The following is a 21,593-nucleotide window of genomic DNA, read 5'->3' on the forward strand; positions in this document are numbered from 1 at the left end:
TTTAAAGTAAATTTTCCTTAAATCACTAAAGATCAGTTAGCAAATATCTGAAATTTTTTCAGGCTATCATATTGAAAGACTGTCTTTGAGTCAGGCTCATTTTCAGACAAAACAGTCCTGATATGCACTATTTGATCACTTATGTTTCCACAAGTCATCACCATAGTCTCCCATTATTCCTACATCATCTTCATATGTACATCCCCTTTCTTAATTATTATATGTAACTATGGGTTTTGCTTCCCCGGTGGCTCAGAGGGTAAAGCGTCTGCCTACAATGCAGGAGACCATGGTTCGATCCCTGGGTCGGGAAGATTCCCCTGGAGAAGGAAATGGCAACCCACTCCAGTACTCTTGCCTGGAAAAGCCCATGGACTGAAAAGTCTGGTAGGCTACAGTCCATGGGGTCGCAAAGAGTCAGACATGACTGAGTGACTTCACTCACTCACTTCACTCATGGGTTTTGCTATTTAAAAGTAGTATCAAAATCTTTGACTTATTGAAATGTATTGTCTCAGGAAGAAAGTAATACCTTTCACCTGAGGTCTTCAGGCTAATCATTTGGTGATTATGAAGTGATGCAGAAAGGATTTCATCACCAATGGAGTGGTCCCTCTAATCTTCAGATTTTATGTTCAAAAACCAGAAAATACATGAAAGACATGTCTGTTTTGATTATCTAGTACTTAACACATACCCAGTTCACAGTCTATAACCTGTAAATATTTAAGAATGAGTACATGAATGAAGGTGAAGTCAAGTTAATTACAAGAAAAAAATGATTTGCAAATATGCTGAGTGATCACAGATTAAAGTCCTAGCAGAACAGAGAACATTTTTTTAAAAGTCAATTGCAGGCTTACAATATTCTAAGGCTAAATTTCTCTTTTCTGACCAGCATTCATCGGCAATAGAAACTACTTTCTATGTAAGTAGTGGTAGAAAGTAGTAAGACTTTTTGGGATATGATCTTAAAGGTCAATCTGGTTTATATATACCCCATAAGAAATTCCCTCAAAACTTCTGAATTTTATTTCTTAATGGCTCAGGCTCCTGCATCAAAGTAAATTGTGTTTTGTCCAGTGGTTTTTAGCCACGTTTTCATGTCTCCTCTCATAGGTAAAATGCTCTTTGCAGGGAATAAGCCAGTGGGGTGAGTTCTGGTATGGGTTCAGCCACCCACTCATCATGTAATGGGCACTTCATATCTCTGAACTTCAATGTAATCCTTCTTAACATCAAAGAAGCTCAGGCTTCCCTGGTGGCTCAGATGGTAAAGAATCTGCCTGCAGTGCAGGAGACCCAAGTTCAATCCCTGGGCCGGGAAGATCCACTGGAGAAGGGAAGGGCAACCCACTCCAGTATTCTTGCCTGGAGAATCCCATGGAAGTGGAGCTTGATGAGCTTTAGTCCATGGGATCACAAAGAGTCGGACATGACTGAGCAACTAATACTTCATTTCACTAACATCAAAGATGCCTCTTTTGACAGGCTTATAGGGCTATTATGAAGTTCAAATTGAAGCAGATAAAATATTGCAATCCACGGAACTCACATGTGCAAAATTGTGATTTTCTTTATTTTTTAAACTGTTTTGTTTCGATCTGGGACCCCCATCCCACTTTTTGGAGAATAATTTAATCCAGTTGACTGCAGGAAATCTCAGCCACTTTGGTGTTTGCTCAGACGGTTTCTATTTTCAGTGCAGTCCTACGCAGGAATTCTCTCCTCTGTCTTCTTCTTCCCATAGCAGCACCTACAATCTGTGAAGCAGATTTGTGAAGAAATCCAGCTGGAGTAGAGTTGCCAGATGTGGTAAATAAAAATATAGAATGTCTGCATGCATGCTAAGTCGTTTCAGTCGTGTCCAACTCCTTGCGACCCATGGACTGTAGCCCACCTGGGATTCTCCTCTGTCCCTGGGATTCTCTAGACAACAACACTGGAGTGGGCTGCCATACCCTCCTCCCGGGGATCTTCCCACCCAGGGATCAAACCCAGGTTCTTACATCTCCTTCATTGACAGGTGGGTTCTTTACCACTAGCGCCACCTGGGAAGCCCATAGGATGTCTAGTTAAATTTAAATTTCATAAAAACAACAAAATATTTCATGGGAAATACTTTTTAAAAAACTACTCTGCATCTAAAACTCAAATTTATCTGGATGTCTTATGCTGTTTTGGCAATTTTAGGAGGAAAGCATCAAGTTGCAATAATCCATCATCTTACACTGCCATTAGCACCAGTATAATCTAATCCTTATGGTCTTTTCATTGGCTTACATCTTCACTGGCAATCACTGAAGCTTCTAGGTCCCTCTTCTCATCTCTTGTCCCCAGATTCATGTGATAAATACTGCATTTTCCTCAATCTGACAGCAAAGCATTCTTAAATCCACAAAACCCTAGTCAACCATTTTTATATCATTCTCAGGAATGCAGGACATTTCTGACTGTGCTTTCACAACACTCTGGGGTTGAGGTGTCTAAGGACCCCCCTACCTAGACGAAGTCCCAGCTGTGTGCCTTGAGGCTGCAGAAATTCTCTTCAAGACTTGCCCCTTCCCCAGGTTTAACTCAGGGGGTAAGGCCTCTCTGCCCTATGATGTTCAGTCTGGGCAGTTCGATGGATGATGGGTGAGCTCCTAAAAGAGTTGGGCTCAGCTTCCCCAAGAGGAGGCACAACATTCAGGTTTTGTTGGGACCCTGATCCCATTCTTCCTCAAGGCCTTTATCTACTATCCCCTGGGTGGGGGTGGGAGTGGGGAGTGTGGAAGAGGTGAAGCATTAGGTTATACCATCTTTCATCTTCCCTCTTTATCATTTATGGTATTAGATTTTATGCCTTAATTCTGTTTTTTTCTCAAACATTTTGTTATGAAACTTCAAATATATAGCCAAGTTGAGAAGATTTTGTGATATACACTCATAGATTTCACCATTAAACATTTCACTCTACTTGTTTATCATGTATCTATCCATCTACCTACTGCTTCTTTCATCCATCAATCCATGTTGCTTTTTGAGACATTTCAAAAATCTTAAATTTTTAAAAATATATTACTAGAAATACTAGCCTTGCAATTCAAAGCTTCAGTTTTCAGGGTGGCCTCTAGAGTTTGAAAAGTCTATTTTGAAATCCAAAGGCTGAATAGGGACTGTTTTTCCTTTTGCATTCAATGACAAACTTGTTCAGCCCTGTGACAAAAGGTATTTCTCACTGAGCAAAAAAGGATTTGTTACATGAAACAAAGAACCATGTATATTTGGGGGAATCACCAGTTACTATCAAGGAGATTAACTTATAAGATATAATAAAGCACTATACAAATATAGCAAATATTATTGAAAACCACACTTATACCTTTTTAAAAAATCCCCCATAGCATGTATAATCATTGATATTATGTATCTATTAAATACTAACTATGATTGGGAGAAAAAAATATGGGGTTTGTATGGAGAGAAATAAATATTGATCATTTAAACAAAATAAAGGTGAAATATTTACCTATAAAATGAGTAAAAATAAAATACATTCAAACAGAACAGCTTTTTTAAAATGGGTAGATACTCCTACTTGATCCTTTCTTATTTGGAGACAAAATATATATCTTTGTTTATCCCTGTGGTCTTTCTCCTCTGGACTGTGTTCTAAGAAGTAGCGGTATACTATAATTTCCTACAAAATAAAGATTTATACATAAACAGATTTTTTTTTTAATGTGTATAACACTAGCCTGTGCTCTAAAGATACTATGTTAGTTCCCAAGGCTAAAATGATATTGACTCTACCTTCAAGAAGCTTATAGCCTTGAGAGAGAAAGGTACATAAAATGATGATTTTATAAGTGCAGAAATTGATGCCTCACACAGCAACCTGGGATCACAAAGGAGGAGGTAACTAACTCCTCTGGCAAACCAGAGAAGCCTTCAAAGGGGCTGGTGGTCAGAATGAATTAGATGGGTTACTGCTTTGGGCAGTGTTGAGAAACCTTTAGACTGGAAGTTTCATAAAGTCTGCCGTTTTATAAAGACTAGAGAATAGCCGGCAAAGTCCAATTTGCCCTATCATGTAACCGAGATGCACTAAAAACTAGAAGTGTGTGGTAGAAACAGACATATATGTACCGCACGGAAGAAGGGCTTTAAACTCCAAGCTGGCGGGCTACAAGCCTGTATCCCCCAAGAGGATGTGGGATTGGGGACATGCCTCTCGGGGACTCATCTAGTCCAAGCCCAGGTCTGGGGGATGAAACAGAGGTCATTTACTAGTTTATAGGCCAAGAAGTTGACGTTCCTGACCCTGAGATCTTTTTTAAACTCTTGAGTAGGTACCCATTTCATCATCATTGCAGATTTAGTTCGGGATGGGGAGAAGGCTTTACATGTGTCTGAGCACTGCATGGACTTGCACAGGCCCTAAAATAGTTGGCACTATTTTAGGTTTAAGAAATATGGAATAAACACAGCAGACAATAAAAACATATACGGTATGACATACAGTGCTATGGAAAAAATATAGCAGGAAAGGGCTGAGATGGAGAGCAATTTTAAACAGGAGGCCAGGTAAGATCTCAATAAAAAGATGGCATTGAAGTAATTACCCATTGAAGGGGAGGGGATGTGCCATGGGGTTACCTAAGAGAAAGACAGCTCTGAGCAGACAGAACAGGGTGTGTACATGACAGGTTCCTGGGCCAGCAGTGTGGCCAGGACAGGGTGGAGTAAGCAAACAGGAGGATCCTGAGAAAGAGGTCAGGGGAGCACAGGCAAGAGCAGGGAGGACCCTGCGGGCCACTGTAACTATATTCACTCTGAGTGAAATAGGAGCCACCGAAAGGTTCTGAGCAGAGGAGTGACATGAAATGACATATTTTAAAAACTTGCAGTGGCTACTGGACTGATAAAAGATGGGAAAGGAGCAAGAGTGGAAGCAAGGAAGCTGTTAGGTTATTGCAGTAATGCAGGTCATGTAACTAGTACAGGGTGGACCAGGATTCGATGCAGGGACAGATATCAGTCACTACTTGGTGCTCTTTTAAGAATTTTCATGTGAACAAAATCAGGAAGCAATTATTGACATTTCCATTTTGAACATTTATAAAAAGGCATGTTTATTTCATTCTTTCCTTAAACTGGGAAAACCCTTGGCTTTTGCCGGCAACATGCTGCTTTCCTTTCTGGATGTATTTTCAGAGACCCTAAAAAATATCCAGATGAATTGGGTAAAGCTGTGAGGAAAAAGGTAAGTCAAGGATGACTCCAAGATTCTTAGTCCAGGGCATGAAAGTTGTCACTGATTGTGATGGGGAAGACAAGTTTTGTGGGAGAAGATCAGGAAATAACTTTCATACAAGTGGTGAAGGAGGTATCTATTAAGCATCCAAACAAGGATGATGAGCAGACAATTAATATAGGCGTTTGGAGTTCAGAGCTGTGTTTCATTCTACATGCCCCAGGTGAACTGATTATTCAGTAGTTTGATTATCATGAGCTGTTAAATATTTTGGATATTACTTTTGATAATATCTATTAAGTGGCATTAGAGTTGTCAGTCTAACCCATATAATACATGATGTGCATATCCAGGTTTATTTTTACTAAAAAGTGACTTTGCTTATGTAATTCCTTTGCTCAGAGGTCTTCAGTAGTGCCCCATGGCCTATGTAATAAAGTTAAAATTTCTTAGTCTGAAATTAAAAGCTTTTCCCAATTTGATCCAAATCAACTTTAGGCAGAGCACATGAGCCCCTCTCTAGTTACACTGGGCTTATAAGAATCCTTCATACTTAAGCTTGTCCATCTCTGTTTCCTCTAAGTTGTTCCCCTTAACAGTAAATATATCTCAGCTCTCACCATCTATGAACATCCAATCCATCCTTCAAGGCCCAGCAAAAATTCCAACTCCTGCAATAACTATGAAAGCTCAGAATGAGCTCTCTCTGAATTCTTCAAAGCATGCTCATATACATATATGTTTCATTGAAAGTAGGAACTTCTGTTTTCCTTTGGGACCCCCTTAGTGCCATGTGCATAGTAAGTGATATGTATATGACTGATGGGCCCTATCCTTAAGGCCATATTATTATTAAAATCTAAGCTCTTACATGTGTTATTATGAACAGCAACCCTAGGAAGAGGAATCTCTACTATCCCTAGCTTACTATGTGGGATTGGAGACTTAAGGGCCTTAAGCATCATTCCCAAATTTATAAGCAGTGAATGGCAGAGCCGAAATATGAATCCAGATGACTGCTTTCTAGGGGCAGATGTTTTAGTCACCACTAGATACTCTGTCTCCTAGTTAGACAACTTAGAGTAGGTAAGTACTCCTGCTTAGAGTGGGTAGCCTGTCCCTTCTCCAGTGGATCTTCCCAACCCAGGAATAGAACTAGAGTCTCTTGCATTGCAGGTGGATTCTTTATCAACTGTGCTATCCGGGAAGCCCACTTAGATAGCACATTCACTTAAAATTCATGCAAATAAATCCAGAAAGCAAAGGAAGCTTTTCAACCCCCATTCTAAAAGGATAGTGAAGAAAAATCCATGTTTATTTCACATACCAAAGAATCTCTCCAAGCATTTATAGAAATGTGATGATTTCTCTTGGACTGATTTTGAGGGAGTTATCATCAACCAGAGTGACAGTTCCTGACCACTACTGGTAGGCCTTGGTCCTTCACTTCACCGTATTTCCCTATGTTTGTTGTTTTCCTCTAGATATTAATATTATTTTAGTCACTTGAGAAATGAGAACTCCTCAAACTTGCTTTAGATACATGGAGTGACATGTCCATTTCTCTGAAAGTTATCACGGCTACTAAGGCTTCTCAGGGAACAAAGTTTGACTGAAAGTCAGACACTGAACATATATAGCATGCGTGAGGCAGCGGAGGTGAGGCGAAGACAGCACGTATAGCAGAAAATATCCAGTTTATTCCTGGGACTGTACTAACGCACATTCCTTTTTTTCTCCCACCAAACTTGGGGCACTCCTGAAGAGTTATTATTTATTCATAAATCACCACATGGCTCTCTGGATCTAATAGAAAATCCATTTGTTGTTAAACTGCCATGGCAGGAGAGGCAAAAAATAATATAATGAAAAATGCAAAAATACGGGATTTCCATTCAGTAGAATCACTCACACCCTGATGGGCTACAACAACAAATGTTCAACAGGATATCCATACAGAGAAGACCTACAGACAGCAACGGCTGGCAAACACATGTTCCTTCTAACCACTTCTTTAGGTCAGTGCTACCTCATGCACTGGGTTAGTCTTACTGAAAACACAGATAAGGCTGAAAGGAACTCTGACCATATGTAACTATGCTTTGAGAACGTGTGTATTTGGGAGGAGGAGTTGGGAGAGAAAAGAATACTTTTTTATGTTATTGTCTTTTTTTTTTTTTCTGATGAGTGGATTTGACAGTTAATGAAGTATCAGTCTCCAGGAAACCCCTGCTTGTATTCCCTAAAATCAAATCACACGTGACTCGTTTTACCTTTAGAACTCTGAACAACTTGTTTCCTGCTTGTATTTTTGGATATTGCCTTAAGGAAATATCATTCTATTTCACTCAAGTGTACCCCCTAAACAGACCAAGAAACCAGCAGAAAGTACACACACACACATTCCAGATGGAGAGAGCCACAGATATCAGGGGTGTGGCCAGCTCAGGAAGCAGAGGGAACTCAGTGTGGCGGGAACACAAGAACCAGAGTTGGAGAGCTAAAGATGAAGAGCTAACGGAGGCAACAGAGAATCAAATCCTAGCCACCCATCCATTCCCTGTTAAAGGGATTGGATTTCAGGAGTGTTAGGATTGACCCTACATATATGTTGATATCGAATAGAGAGGTCTAAAGAAAAATGTAAACTAAGTAACTAAATTCTTTTCTCCTTTCAACCACACATTCTTTCCTTTCTATATTCTTGCCTCTCCCTTCGTCCCCTTTCCTCCAGTCAAGAATGAGGTCCTCTGCTCCATCACGGCCCTGGTGTGTAGCTCAGAGCATCTGCTTCCCTTGCTTTTATCTGCACTACCTGTCAAGTGCTCCATACCTCAATGCCCCGTAAAACTACAAGCCAACTCATTACAGCTGAATGTTAGTGGAAAAAAAGATTTTACTTCCCTGGAGTTATGGAGAAAATGTGGACCAACTACAGAAAAAACAGTCTTGAGACTTTACACTTGAGAACCAAGTTTAAACTTCCTGCCAATATAGAAGATTTATTTTACAAACAATACCCAATAACTTTGTAATGAATTATTTTCTTTTCTAGTTCCATAAGAATTAGTAGCACTTACAGAATTATGCATGACATTAAAGTTCACACAGTTAAGCTGATACACATAAGACATTGCCAGAAAATCCAGCCCTTAGGGAAGCAAGTACCCCGAGTTGTCAAAAAGTCAACAGTTACTTAATTGATCTGGGAAATACAGTGAAGTTATGGCAGCTCAGCTACTGAGGAAAGACTGATGTGCCTAGGCTAGTCTGTGGTAACTTCCTCCTGCAGTGAGAGAAGCTGCCAGTAAGGGAGGAAAAGCGATTTACATACCATAGCTAGGCAACCTGCCTTGTGTGTTAGTCACAGCCCGCCAGCTTGAGACATCCCGGGAAACCCCGAGCTGGAAGAGAAGAAAAGTTATCGTCACAGTTGCCTTTAGCCCTATTTTGTATAATTCACATTCAGAGTCACTTCTGTACATTTTCAGTGAAAAATTGTTGCTATTGTTTTCTGTCACGAGTTAACTATTTTTGTAGTAGTTTTTAAATTGCATATATTTTGCTCTCACTTTAAAACACAACATTTTCTTCTTTTTTTCTTTCTGCTCTCCAAGCCTCCAGGAAAAACAGCTTCTGTGGCACATTTCTTACAGAGCACAGCTAGAATGAGCAGTGCAGAAAGTTCTACGGATCGTGCAGAGGTAAGAACACATTTCTGGGAGATGAATGGACCATACATAGCATCAACAGCATTGCTAATGGCTAATTATGCAAAGATTAATAAGAATAGAAGTGGCTAGTTTGCTTTCTTTAGGTAAGATATGCTCTATATATTTCAATAAAGAAAAAATATCTAGGTGACTGGTTGCATTTTCTTTGACACCTCTGAGCTACATTTCTTTTTTTTTTTTTAAGTGAAAAATAAAATCCTGTCCTTTCAGCTCTTCAATTCTATGTTTCATATTTTGCTCTTGACTTAAAAAGGAATTTGGTTTAATGTAAAATTTAAGAGAATATTATATTGGTGTGCTTAGAAATAAAATCTATTACAGCAGTAGAGTACCTGTGGTAAAATACTTATATACATGCAATTAATATCACATTCTTTGCTCTTTTACTGTTTACTGCAACAGATACTAATCAAAGGTGCTTTCTTAAAGTATTTTTTAATGATAACTAAGATATAATAGGAAACAGACTCTTTCATCCATTCAGGTATTTAATTTAGCAGTCCCAGAACTTGAATCTCTTAAAAGCTGATCTGGGCATTAGGGTGAATGAGAAAGCAAGGTCTGAATACTTTGTACATAGATTACATTTTATAGGGAGTAATTTTTCTTTAAATGAGCCCTTAGAAGGCCCAGTGACCTAAAAATCTTTCTATGCCTTTATTAGCAAATAAGAAGCACAGCACAAACAAGTGAAAAGTTTCTTCAAAACTTTGTATTTGACTGTTTTGTTTCACTTTGATACACATCTAGGTCATATGAATGGTGGTAAAATGTTGATTAATCTCCACAGAAAGTCTTAGTGATATATTTATGACTTATAAGTCATACCTATTGCTGTGCTTTATCTGTCTTTCAGATTTAATATATTTACTAAGTCATTTTATAAAGAATTTTATAAAGAATTATTTAAAAATAACTTTTAAAAGAAAATCAAGAGTCAAACTACTTCATAATTTTTCAGAGAAAATTGTATATGGAAAAAATGCAAACTATCTGATTACTCTCGATCTAAATTCTCAGAAGGCAGGGTATACAAATGTCTGTTGGTCACAGAATTTTTTTTGTCTTTGTCATAAATAGAAAAAAGACTTTTTGAGGACCCCAAATTCAAGTTCTGAACCATGGTGTGGAATGGAGGAAACTTGAACTTTAATAAGAATCATGAAAATCAGTGGTATTTATTAAAAATAGAGGTGGGATAAGTAGGTGAAGCACAGAGAATTTTTAAGACAGTGAAACCATTCTACAGGATCTTATAATGATAGACACATGTCATTACATATTCATCTACATCCTCAGAATGTACAACAGCAAGAGGGGATCGTAATGTAAACTGTGGATTTGGGTGATAATGCTGCGTCAAGCCAGGCTCATCTATTAACAAATATACCACTCTGGTAGAGGCTGCCGACAATGGGGAGAGCTACCCATGTGTTGGGGCAATAGGTATATGGGAAATCTCTATACTCCCTACTCAATTTTACTGTGAACCTGAAACTTCTCTAAAAAGTAAAATCTATTAAAAAGAAGATAGAGTGCTATAGCTCCCTTTCAGAAATTCTGATCGGTGTTCTGGGTGCCCTATGTTTAGCAAGCCCCCAGGTGAATGCACCCTAGTGGTGAAAGAACCGCTAGTCTAGAATCCAGTCTTTCTGCATCTCTGCTTCGCCAAGCCCAGCACACACTAAGTAGGGTTGCTTCACAGCATTTTCCAAATCAGCTATGACTAATTTTTAGTCTGTTCTGATCCAGAATAAGTTCCACCCCTTAGAAGTCTTCCTAAAAAAACAGAAATCTCAATTTCAGGACCCAACATACTTGTCACCTGGAAACTGATTCCACTTCTGGCAGTGGGCTAACCCAGTTTGAGGTCAAGAAGCAGGTATAATCATTCTGATTTTTGTTGACCTACAGAAGAATGCCTCTTTCTAAATGCAGTATTAGTTACACATGGGTCTGAATAGGAAGTAACTAAAAAAACTAAGAATAGCATCTATAGAGGTGTAAAACACCACGGAACCCTAAAGCATGGAGACAAAAGTTAGCAAGGATAGAAAAATAATTTTATAAATCATTTCTAATGAAAGAAGTCCTTGAAATTCCAAGATGATTACAAAACAACATTTCTGGTAAAATTTCTGGCAAAGGCCAACATGTTTTGAAAATATTTCTTATTGTTCACGAATACCCTTAAGCAATTTCTTGGCCCACAATAATTATTGAGCGTGAAACTAAACGGCAGATTTCCAGACTACCCTCATCATCTAATTCATTGTATTACTTTGTGATTCAGCCATGCCATGGTTTTAAGACTACTGAGTTAGAACAGAGAAAACAATACTTTAGTGAACTTTGCTGGTGATCGCTTTAGACAGATGGTAGACAGTTTCCAGAATGTTTGTGCTTTCTTTAAATGAATAATATTTTCTTAAAAATAAAAGTGATTAATTTTTCACCATGCCAATGATTTATTATTCATCTAAATTTGTCACCTAGCAGCTTTATACATAGGGCTGGTTAAAATTACACAATACCAGATAACCTATGCCCACCTCTCTAAGATAATCATATGATGGTCACTGAAGTAGTTAATGTATCATTATTGCTTCAGAATCAGTTTGTCTCCGTGTAACGTACTGTGTTAGTCTCCTTTCCTTGGTTCCATCACGCCTCTGATTTTTGTCAGGGCCACTCCAAATCATGGGCATGTCTATGTAAATGAATTTTTTTTTTAAATTTTACCAGGTAAATACCTAACATGTATCTATGAAACTTACCTGATTTCTATATACATTATATTCTGTACATTATATTCATTTTTGGGGGGAAATGATTGAAATTCAAATTCATAAAATTCTAATTTCTTGCTTACCTCATATAGATACATTTGTAATTTATTCAATAATTGTCTAAGTAGTTAATTCATATAAAAGAGTTTCTAAAATATAAAGCTTTTTCATCAACAGTTCTCTATGAAGAAGATAATATTTTAGCAAAATTTTTATAAATTACAAATGAGAGCTTATGAAAGGCAGCATTTCTCCTGTTTACTTGATAGACTATTCTGCTTTGCTCTTTTTTTTTTTTTTTTTAAGTGTGCTCAATCGTCAAGAAGAAAGAACCTAAATTCTCTTGAACAAAAGATAAGATGTCTGGAAAAGCAGAGAAAAGAGGTAATTTTGCAATATTAGTTGAAGCAACATGGGCCATGGGTTAATGCTGACAATGAAAGAGGCCCCTCGTGCCTTTCGCTTTTACTGCTGGTCACAGTCTGCATCCCCGGGATGGGCGGCTGCGTTACACTGAGAGCAAATGCCTCTTTCTCACTCACCTACAGATCTCTGACTCGGTCTCTCAATGCTTGTGCGAACGGATAAAAAATGACAGACCCATACATTCAATAATTGTAATTTAAGTTTTGTAATTAGATGTCTCTTCCACATGGGCCAGGTGAGTCTATCATCTGGGCTGTTAATGCTCTGCAACTTGACACACCTTGAAACTCAAACTGTCAAAGGCCTCATTGTGTAGTTGACTTGGGTACAATGACATCATGAGTTGGCATCTGACCAACAGGGGTTAAGGAGCATTATCACAAAAGAAGTTTGTTTTAAAACGTCATTAGGTATGTAATGGATATTATTTTGAGTTCTGTTTTTCTGAGTTTAATGAATATTAGAACTTCTTTAGTCTCCTTGACAGAGGAAAAGGTAAAAAAAAATAACAATTTTGGCACTATGTAGTCAATTTGGTGCTTCCTTTTCTAAATCATTTTCTGTTGGTCTTTTAATGGACCGGAACCTGGTGGTCTGGAGAGTAAGAGAGAGAAAGAGGCTGATAGCGCTTGTTGGTCCTTTAATGGACCGGAACCTGGTGGTCTGGAGAGTAAGAGAGAAAGAGGCTGATAGCGCTTGTTGGTCCTTTAATGGACCGGAACCTGGTGGCCTGGAGAGTAAGAGAGAGAGAGAGGCTGCTCTCCCCTGGTTTACGCGGAAAGCCAATAGAGCCCTGTTCTCAGGGCTCGCGCTGCTGCACGTGGGCACCGGGCGCCCTCTCGAGTGGGTGAAGGCACAGCGCGCCTTCTCGAGAGGGTCTTAGAAGCCCGGGCAAGAAAGTGAGCTCAGCGGGCCTCCGCGCTCCAAGGAATTAGCCAGAAATAGAGAGAGAGAGAGAAAAGAAAGACACGGGGACCAAAGCTCTGATGGAGCAAAGGTGTTTGAATCAACATGGCGTGGGCATATATACTGTCTTACAAGGTGGTTATTCTCAGCAAAGATAAAGATTAAAATTCCAGACTTATAAAACATAAGATGATCCCCATCAAAGAGAGAAAGTTGCAAACAATCACCTTTTACTATTTGGCTCATAAAAAAGAAGAGGGTACTTATCACTGTAATGAGAAATGCCTGGATTCCTCAGCCCTGGGAAAGGCGTGCCTCTCCTCTTAATTCCTGAATATTCAGGAATCAATAAGGGCCAGAGGGTTCCTGACAGATCCAAAACAGCACACAGGAAGCCTCTTGTTAAGTGCTTCCTAACAATTTTCTACATTACAGCCTTTCTGTTCTCTTCTATGGTGCCCTCCACCCTTTGATACTGCATAAAATAGTGTGCTCTTCTGGAAAAGTACTGAACTTCAGCAAAGTAATGCTACCAGAGCATAGAAATGTTAGTCCCTAAAATGACAGGAGCTCAGGGATCTTTATAAAATAATATTATATAGTCTTATCTAAAAAGTTATATCTATTTCTAGCATAAGAGTTACCTAGCTACTGCCACTCTGGATTAGATAGTTTGTTTTGTAATGAAGAGAAAGTTTTGTTACCTTTTTAGTCATTATATCTATCTTCTCCATGTCTGTCCTATATTTATAGCTGTTGGAATTTCTTTTAATGTGGAAAGCTGTAGACTTCCCTGACTAGAAAACTAAAAAGAGGTCATAATGCTTTTCCTTTCATCTATTTAGCACATAGTTTTGAAGTTTGAAACAAAGTTACAAGTTGTTCACAGCCTAAATTGCTTCTAAAATTGTCTTATGACAAAACTATTATTCCTCGAATAATCTAAGCTTTCAAAAAAGTGATATTATATATTAGTTGAGTATATTATACAAATCATGTACTGATTTTTTTTAAAAAAAACACATCATTGCAAGCAAATGATTATCAGCTAATGAGACTTGGAATTTTTAATATAAATTCTGTCTTTAAAAGATATAAGAAATATTACATTATAATAGTCAAGGTAAGCACATAGAAAAATATGGAAAGATTTGATAAAAGACTTCAAATATGAATAAATATTACAGAAAACCATTAATGCAATTTGTATCAGGTTCTGGTTGGATTGAACAAAGAAGATGAAAATTCAAATAAGTATGCAAAGTTAAAAGTTTCTAATAAATTGTTCGGCTGACTAGTCAAGATATACCTAAGATGTACTAGTTTTTCACATGTGAGCCAATTATGAAAGGTGAATGTGTTAACTCATCCCAGATCTACCAGAACTTGGTGGAAAGAATACTGTCTTCACCAATGACTTCCAAAATCTTACCTCAAAAAGTGATTTCATTTTGACTAAATTTCCAACTGGGCAGAATCCTTTGTTGATTTACCAAATTCTAATAATTTCAGCTCCTGGAAGTTAACCAGCAATGGGATCAGCAATTTAGAAGCATGAAAGAGTTATATGAAAGAAAGGTAAACACCTCTCTGTTTGGTATTTGCTTTAAATCAATAATCTGAGTGAGCCAAGTATGTGAAGATTTTCATTGATTTCAACTACAGGAGATGTGTGACTAGCCAGCCTTCTGTTGAAAAATGATAAGGGGGAGGGTGCTGAGTGCATTCCTGGCTTCTTGGTACTGAAGATTAATGAAGGAAGCAAAGGTGTCAGTGAATTGTCTTGAGAATGTAAAAATAAAGATACTAAAAATAGCCTCCAGCAGTATCTCTAAATTCTTAGGCACATTTATCAGAGCTCACAGAGCATCCTGGCTCTGTTACTAGCAGCCATAAAAGCACAAAGTTATTTGTGAGGTGAGAGATGGCTTAAAGTTCATACTGTTTTATACAAGGCTAGTTCTCTAATTCTTTATAGCATAAGCTGTTTCCCACAGATAAGGAAAGAATGCTAACAGTGAGTGAGGGAAAATGGGGCAAACCCTCTTCTCTCTAAAGCATGTTTTCAGACAAGAAACTTTTGCTTTGGTGAGAAATAATTTTTTTTTAATATATATTTAAAGAGGAAAAGTCAACTTATTATTTAAAATAATTTCATGTTTCAAAAGAGAGAGAAGAGAAAGTAAACTCCCTGAATAATTCAGAATTAAGAAATTTGACCACAAGTGAGAAATACAGCAGAATGGCTCTTTTCTTCCTCATTTTGATACTCAAAGTATTACACTTAGAAAAAGCAAGATGGTTTTCACTACACCAGGCCATGGCCAAGCCACCTTATATAATAATACTCAGAGGGGCAGCTTTTGGGTCTCCAAAGTTTAAGTCACATGATCCCAGAGAAAACATTTAGTTACCTTCCCAAAGGGCTTGCAGCTGCGTGAAGACCCAGGGTTAAAAATGGTCACACTCTCCATCTTTGATGAAGTGCTTGTTCCTAAGGCTTCTCTCGCTGGACCCCTGCAACCCAGACACCTAATTTGGAATTTAATAGCAGGTCAAGAGACTTGGCACGCACTGCACAGCAGGTCAAGCGCTGCAGGTTACTGAGGAGTTAAAGGCCGTATCTGTTTTTCTGTAATGTAAGCATGTTCACTGATCTCCACCCTTCACTGCCTTCTTCAGATCACGCAAGGCACACCTTGCCAGTTGAAAAGAGAATGGCAAGCCTCGATGGCTCCCGTAAGGTCTAAGGGTTTATTCCCTCCAAAGGGGCGTAGTCTGGAGAAAGGAGTCTACAAGCTGTTTTGGTGTTTGCTTTTTTCTCTTGTAGAGGAAGCATTTTTTTAAAAGCAAAAGACCTGATCTTGGTTTGGGGCGGTGGGAAGAGCAGCCCCTCCCTAGGGGACGCCCAGGAGTCAGCCAGTTCTGTCCCGCGGTGTTAGGTTGGGAAAAAAATACAGGGGTTGGTGGGCTTCGGACCAGGTGTCTGCAGCTGTCTGTGAACCACTCCTGCCTGCAGGTCGCAGAGCTGAAATCGAAACTGGATTCCGCAGAAAGATTCCTGGGAACACTGGAGAAGGAGCGGCTGCAGAGCCCGAGCGAGAGCAGCCGGCCGCGCTGCTGGACCAGCGAGTCGCTGCGGCGTGCGGAGGTGGGCGGGGCTCGGGAGCGAATCCCCGCCCCCAGGAGGGCGGGGCCCTGCCTCCGATGGGCCAGGGGGTACCGGGTACGCAGGGCCCAAAACCAGGGGCCACGTCTCTAAATCGGAAGGCAGGATGTGCCCTATTCGCTTCCTCCTTTGCGTTCAGGAGGCTCCATCCGCCGGGAGAACCAAGCCACAGATTTGGGGGTGTTTTTCTAGGGCATTGCAGCCTAGGAAAAAATTCATTTTGCTTTTTTGCTTTTACTCATACTGATTTATTTTTATTGCTATTATTGGTAATATGACAAATCTTTGTACAGCTGCTTTTCAGCTTACAAGAACCTTTACAAATAAGTATGACTTTTGTCACCCTAAAAAGATAACATTTTTGAAAAGTGTCTCACCCTCCTCATCTCATTTAACATTGGCCGCCCATCTGTGAGGACAATCTTATGTTTGTCATTTCAGAAATGAGAAGGCTGAGGTGTAGAGTTTAGACGGCTTGTCAATGTCTATAAGTAGCACATGGGAAAATGGGACTTGAACCCAGTCTCCAGATTGGAAGGGTCCTTTAATCCTCCTGAGAACTAGAAGGTGGCATTGAGATGATGCCTTTTCTTAATGTGGACTCCTGGTTTTATGTTTAGTTATGGGACTTGACAGTTATGGGACTGCTAACAAAGCTAGTAAAGGTGATGGAATTCCACTTGAGCTATTTCAAATCCTAAAAGATGAGGCTGTGAAAGTGTTGCACTCAATATGCCAGAAAATTTGGAAAACACAGCAGTGGCTATAGGACTGGAATCCAAGTTCAGTTTTCATTCCAGTCCCAAAGAAAGGCAATGCCAAAGAACATTCAAAGTGCCACACAATTGCACTCATCTCACACGCTAGCAAAGTAATGCTCAAAATTCTCCAAGCCAGGCTTCAATAGTGTGTGAAACTTGAACTTCCAGATGTTCAAGCTGGATTTAGAAAAGGCAGAGGAACCAGAAATCAAATTGCCAACATCCGTTGGATCATAGACAAAGCAAGAGAGTTCCAGAAAAATGTCTATTTCTGTTTTATTGACTATGCCAAAGCCTTTGACTGTGTGGATCACAGAAAACTGTGGAAAATTCTTCAAGAGATGGGAACACCAAACCACCTGACCTGCCTTCTGAGAACCCTGTATGCAGGTCAAGAAGCATCAGTTAGAACTGGACGTGGAACAACAGATGATTCCAAATAGGGAAAGGAGTACATCAAGGCTATATATTGTCATCTGCCTATTTAACTTACACGCAGAATACATCATGCAAAATGCTGAGCTGGATGAAGCACAAGCTGGAATCAAGATTGCCAGGAGAAATATCAATATCCTCAGATATGCAGATGATACCACCATTATGGCAGAAAGCAAAGAAGAACTAAAGAGCCTCTTGATGAAAGTGAAAGAGGAGAGTGAAAAATTTGAATTTAAGCTCAACATTCAGAAAACTAAGATCATGGCATCTGGTTCCATCACTTCATGGCAAATAGATGGGGAAACAATGGAAACAGTGACAGAGTTTATTTTGGGGGGCTCCAAAATCACTGCAGATCATGATTGCAGCCATGAAATTAAAAGACTCTTGCTGCCTGGAAGAAAAGCTATGGCCAACCTAGACAGCGTATTAAAGAGCAGAGATATAGCCTCCCTTTTGAAGCTCCCTCTCATCTCCCTTCCCATTCCAGTCCTCTGATTAATGTTGAGGTTTGACAGAAAACAGCAAAATTCTGTAAAGCAATTATCCTTCAATAAAAATTAAATTAAACTTAAAAAAAAGCAGAGACATTACTTTGCTGACAAAGTTCAGTCTAGTCAAAGTTTTTCCAGTAGTCATGTATGGATGTGAGAGTTGGACTATAAAGAAAGATGAGCGCCAAAGAATTGATGCTTTTGAACTGTGGTGTTGGAGAAGACTCTTGAGAGTCCCTTGGACTGCAAGGAGACCCAACCAGTCAACCCTAAAGGAAATCAGCCCTGAATATTCATTGGAAGGACTGATGCTGAAGCTGAAACTCCAATACTTTGGCCACCCATTGCGAAGAATTGAGTCATTTGAACAGACCCTGATGCTGGGAAAAATTGAAGGCAGAAGGAGAAGGGGACCACAGAGGATAAGATGGTTGGATGGCATCACCGATTCAATGGACATGTTTGAGCAAGCTCGGGAAGTTGATGATGGACAGGGAAGCCTGGCGTGCTGAAGTCCATAGGGTAACAAAGAGTCAGACATGACTGAGCAACTGAACTTCACTGAACTGATGGGACTTCATGGATATTGTAGGAAAAGGGTGGAGGCCCTTGAGCCCTAAAGGCCTCTCATTTTTTCAGACAGGAAAAAGAAGAATAAGGCTAATTTTCTCAGGTGAAGTCTTGTGACTGATATTGTGATAAAGTGGTTGTGTTTTACAACATGTACAAGTCTTAAGGCAGTTTCACAAATTAGTACATGACGTCTGTTCAGATTTCCCACCTTGCTAAGGATATCTTTGGCAGTGTCCAAAGAAAGCAAAGTTTAGCAATTCCCTTTCTGCCATGTAAAAGATCCTTTCTGTTCCATCTACACCCAGCACAAGAATCATGGTTATTTTTTTCCCCTATGCCATTTGGATCATTTTCTAGTTGAAATAATTTTCTCTTAAGCTATGCTAAATTAAAAAAAAATGGTGAATTTTCGAGGTGTACATATAGATCTATTCTGGTTAAACAAAGGCAAATAGAAATGTTTTCACTTTTAAAGAAAACAACTCACCTAAAGTTGATTTCTTAAATCATTGTTTTGGGAAACAATAGCTATTAAAACAATATACTTTAACATATAGATTTACCTAAACTCCAGAATATTTATTTTACTAAGTTAAAATTTTCATCTCATTAAGAATCCAGTTCACTCAACAAAAAGTTTACTGCCCAGAATATAAAATTAGGAGATAGGAGACATCTGTTGTCTGAATTCAGAACTGGTGTCTAAGCCACTAGCCTTGCTTCAAGTACTTAAAACGCTGGATTGCTTGAAGGCGATCTGAAAAGTGGAGGAGTGATGCAGTTGGACCAGCCGATCTCTACATTTTAAAAGAAATCATCACAAAAATATAGCACTCTGAATAATTATCTGTGATGTAGGGTCTTATTGCCTGAGGTTTTAATCCTTTATCCTCTTCTCTCTTCAGGCCAGAATGAAGCAGGGCTTTGAGATATTGATATTTTTTGTTGCAGTGACACTTTTTGCTTTTTAAAACTTTCAGTTATTTTTTAAGTGAATCAGTCTTTCGTCACCACCTTATAACTGTGCATAGGGAATAGCTTATTCTGCAGACTCATTTGATCCTTAAAAGTGAGGAGTGGGGATTTTGATATCTTGTTCTGGGGTCACAAAACTTAGTAGCAGTAAGGATAACAGAAAGATTTCTCCTATCCTAATCCTGACTTCCACCCAGAGTTGTTGTTGTTTAGTTGCTAAGTCACATCTGACCCTTTTAAGATCCCACGGACTGTAGGCCTCCAGGCTCCTATGTCCATGGGATTTCCCAGGCAAGAATACTGAAGTGGGTTGCCATTTCTTTCTCTAGTGGATCTTCCTGATCCAGGGATCAAACCCGCATCACCTGCATTCACAGGCAGGTTCTCTACAGATGAACCATGAGGGCAGCCCACCCAGAGATTATTACTCAAGTGGGATGTTAAATGAAAATCTAGTAGGTTTTGTTTGTTTTGTTTTTTTAATTTCAGAAGTAGTCCTACAAAATCATCTCCTCTGAATTTTATTGTTTGAAATTTGTTTTCTTGCTTTATATTTCAGAAGGAAAAGGAGAGCCTAAATGGAGAATTACATGAATTGAAGATAGAGAATAACCTTTTGAAGGAAAAAAATGCTCTCATGAACCACAAGAAGCAACATTATGAATGTGAAATAAAACGCCTCAATAAGGTATCAAGCCAGGTGAAGCTGGAGAGGTCAGATGTGAGGTTTCTGTATAAGGAGTACATTCTGGGCTGAGACTCACAGCAAAATCATCTCACGCTGCAAGGCAGCTCACAGTCTTGGGGGGCTTGCACAAAAGGTCTCTGTAATTTTATAAATCTCTCCAAATTCCTCGTTCAGCTATGCTTGGCTAAGGATTTTTTGGGGAATTCGTGTCCCTGCAAAGATTGTCATGAAAAAGATAAGGAGATATTATTAAAAAGAGTAAGAATTTCTTTTTTGGTAGTTCAAAGAACCACATAAAGCAAGTGGGTGTTTGCGAAGAGTAGTGTATGTCTTGGTCAACCACAAAAGTTTCCTGAGGAAACAGACTGCACTTTAAAATCATCACGGTGGAGCTGCTAGGTGTGAAGCAGACTACATGGAAGTAGGCTAAATGCCAAATCCAAGAATGGCGGCTTTTCTGAGAATAAGCCTTTTAGGGGGAGAGTGGGGATAGATCTATTAAGAAAATGCAGGTGATTTTAATGCCTTCTCTCCAACTTAACTATTCAAGGGGCCACCTTTGAATTGCTACAAAAGAATGACATGTGAGTGAGTGTGTCTGTGTGTTGTTTCATGGACTAAACCTTAATTTTCTGTGGGAAGGAATTGCTGACTTGTTCGGGGGAAAAAAATTAAACCCTTTGCTGTTGACTTTTTCATACATGGACCATAGAAATACCTGTAGGAGTTGAAATGTTCATCTCTCAAGCTAGGTTATTTCTTGGCCAAAGTAACAGTCTAAAATGAGTAGGTGATTGGCCTTAAACACATGCTTGGTGCTTGCGTTTTGGACTGTGCCATCTTACAGTTAAGTAGTTTTCAGAGGTATAACTTAAAGATTCCCAGAGTGTTAACTATGTGCCTATACAGTTGATAGGATGCTTTACAAATGTGATGCTGTATTTGATCTATTTATGAGGCAAGCTGTTATTCAGGATAAAGTGAGAAATTGGAGGTTGACTTCATAAACAGTGTACTTCTCTATCCTTTAAGAGAGAAAATCAATGGAGATACAGATTCAGGGCAAATGGATTTTCTCTCTTATTCTCTGCTGGAAATTCTCTGCAAATGAATTAGAGGAGCTGGCATTAATTGAGATTATATTTGAAATGTCTCCCACTTTGGTACTTCATCGCTTATTAGTTCTCTGTTTCTCTAAATGTGGACATAAGGATATAAAGCCTGTATAAATTAGAACAGTCAAGAACTCTGTTTTTAACTCAAGAAGCTCATATATAACCTTAATTTTTGTGTATCTGCTTTTATAGTCAACAGAAAAAAAAAACTTTTAATAAGTAAAAACTTTATAGCTCATGATTATAATCCTGAAATCTCAATGAGAAAAATTAATTTAAGTAAAAT

At 38.9% G+C, this 21,593-nt stretch overlaps 1 protein-coding gene and 1 long non-coding RNA gene across 2 annotated transcripts in view; one reads left to right on the forward strand and one right to left on the reverse strand.

Annotated features, from left to right (window-relative positions):
- TNIP3 (TNFAIP3 interacting protein 3) overlaps nt 1-21,593 on the forward strand; it is a 109,503-nt gene that overhangs the window by 59,253 nt on the left and 28,657 nt on the right. The window contains exons 4-8 of the mRNA XM_043871192.1: nt 8,857-8,943; nt 12,069-12,146; nt 14,607-14,672; nt 16,114-16,245; nt 20,064-20,192. Of these exons, the coding sequence (XP_043727127.1) occupies nt 8,857-8,943; nt 12,069-12,146; nt 14,607-14,672; nt 16,114-16,245; nt 20,064-20,192 (492 nt within the window). The remainder of the gene's footprint in view (nt 1-8,856; nt 8,944-12,068; nt 12,147-14,606; nt 14,673-16,113; nt 16,246-20,063; nt 20,193-21,593) is intronic.
- LOC122673425 lies at nt 1,575-16,209 on the reverse strand. Its single transcript, XR_006334678.1, has 3 exons — nt 15,509-16,209; nt 8,574-8,643; nt 1,575-1,763 (listed from the first exon to the last, which is right to left on the reverse strand). It is a non-coding gene; the product is annotated as an uncharacterized LOC122673425 (long non-coding RNA).

This window comes from Cervus elaphus, chromosome 17 (genome assembly GCF_910594005.1).
Source record: "Cervus elaphus chromosome 17, mCerEla1.1, whole genome shotgun sequence".
Lineage (NCBI taxonomy): Eukaryota > Metazoa > Chordata > Mammalia > Artiodactyla > Cervidae > Cervus > Cervus elaphus.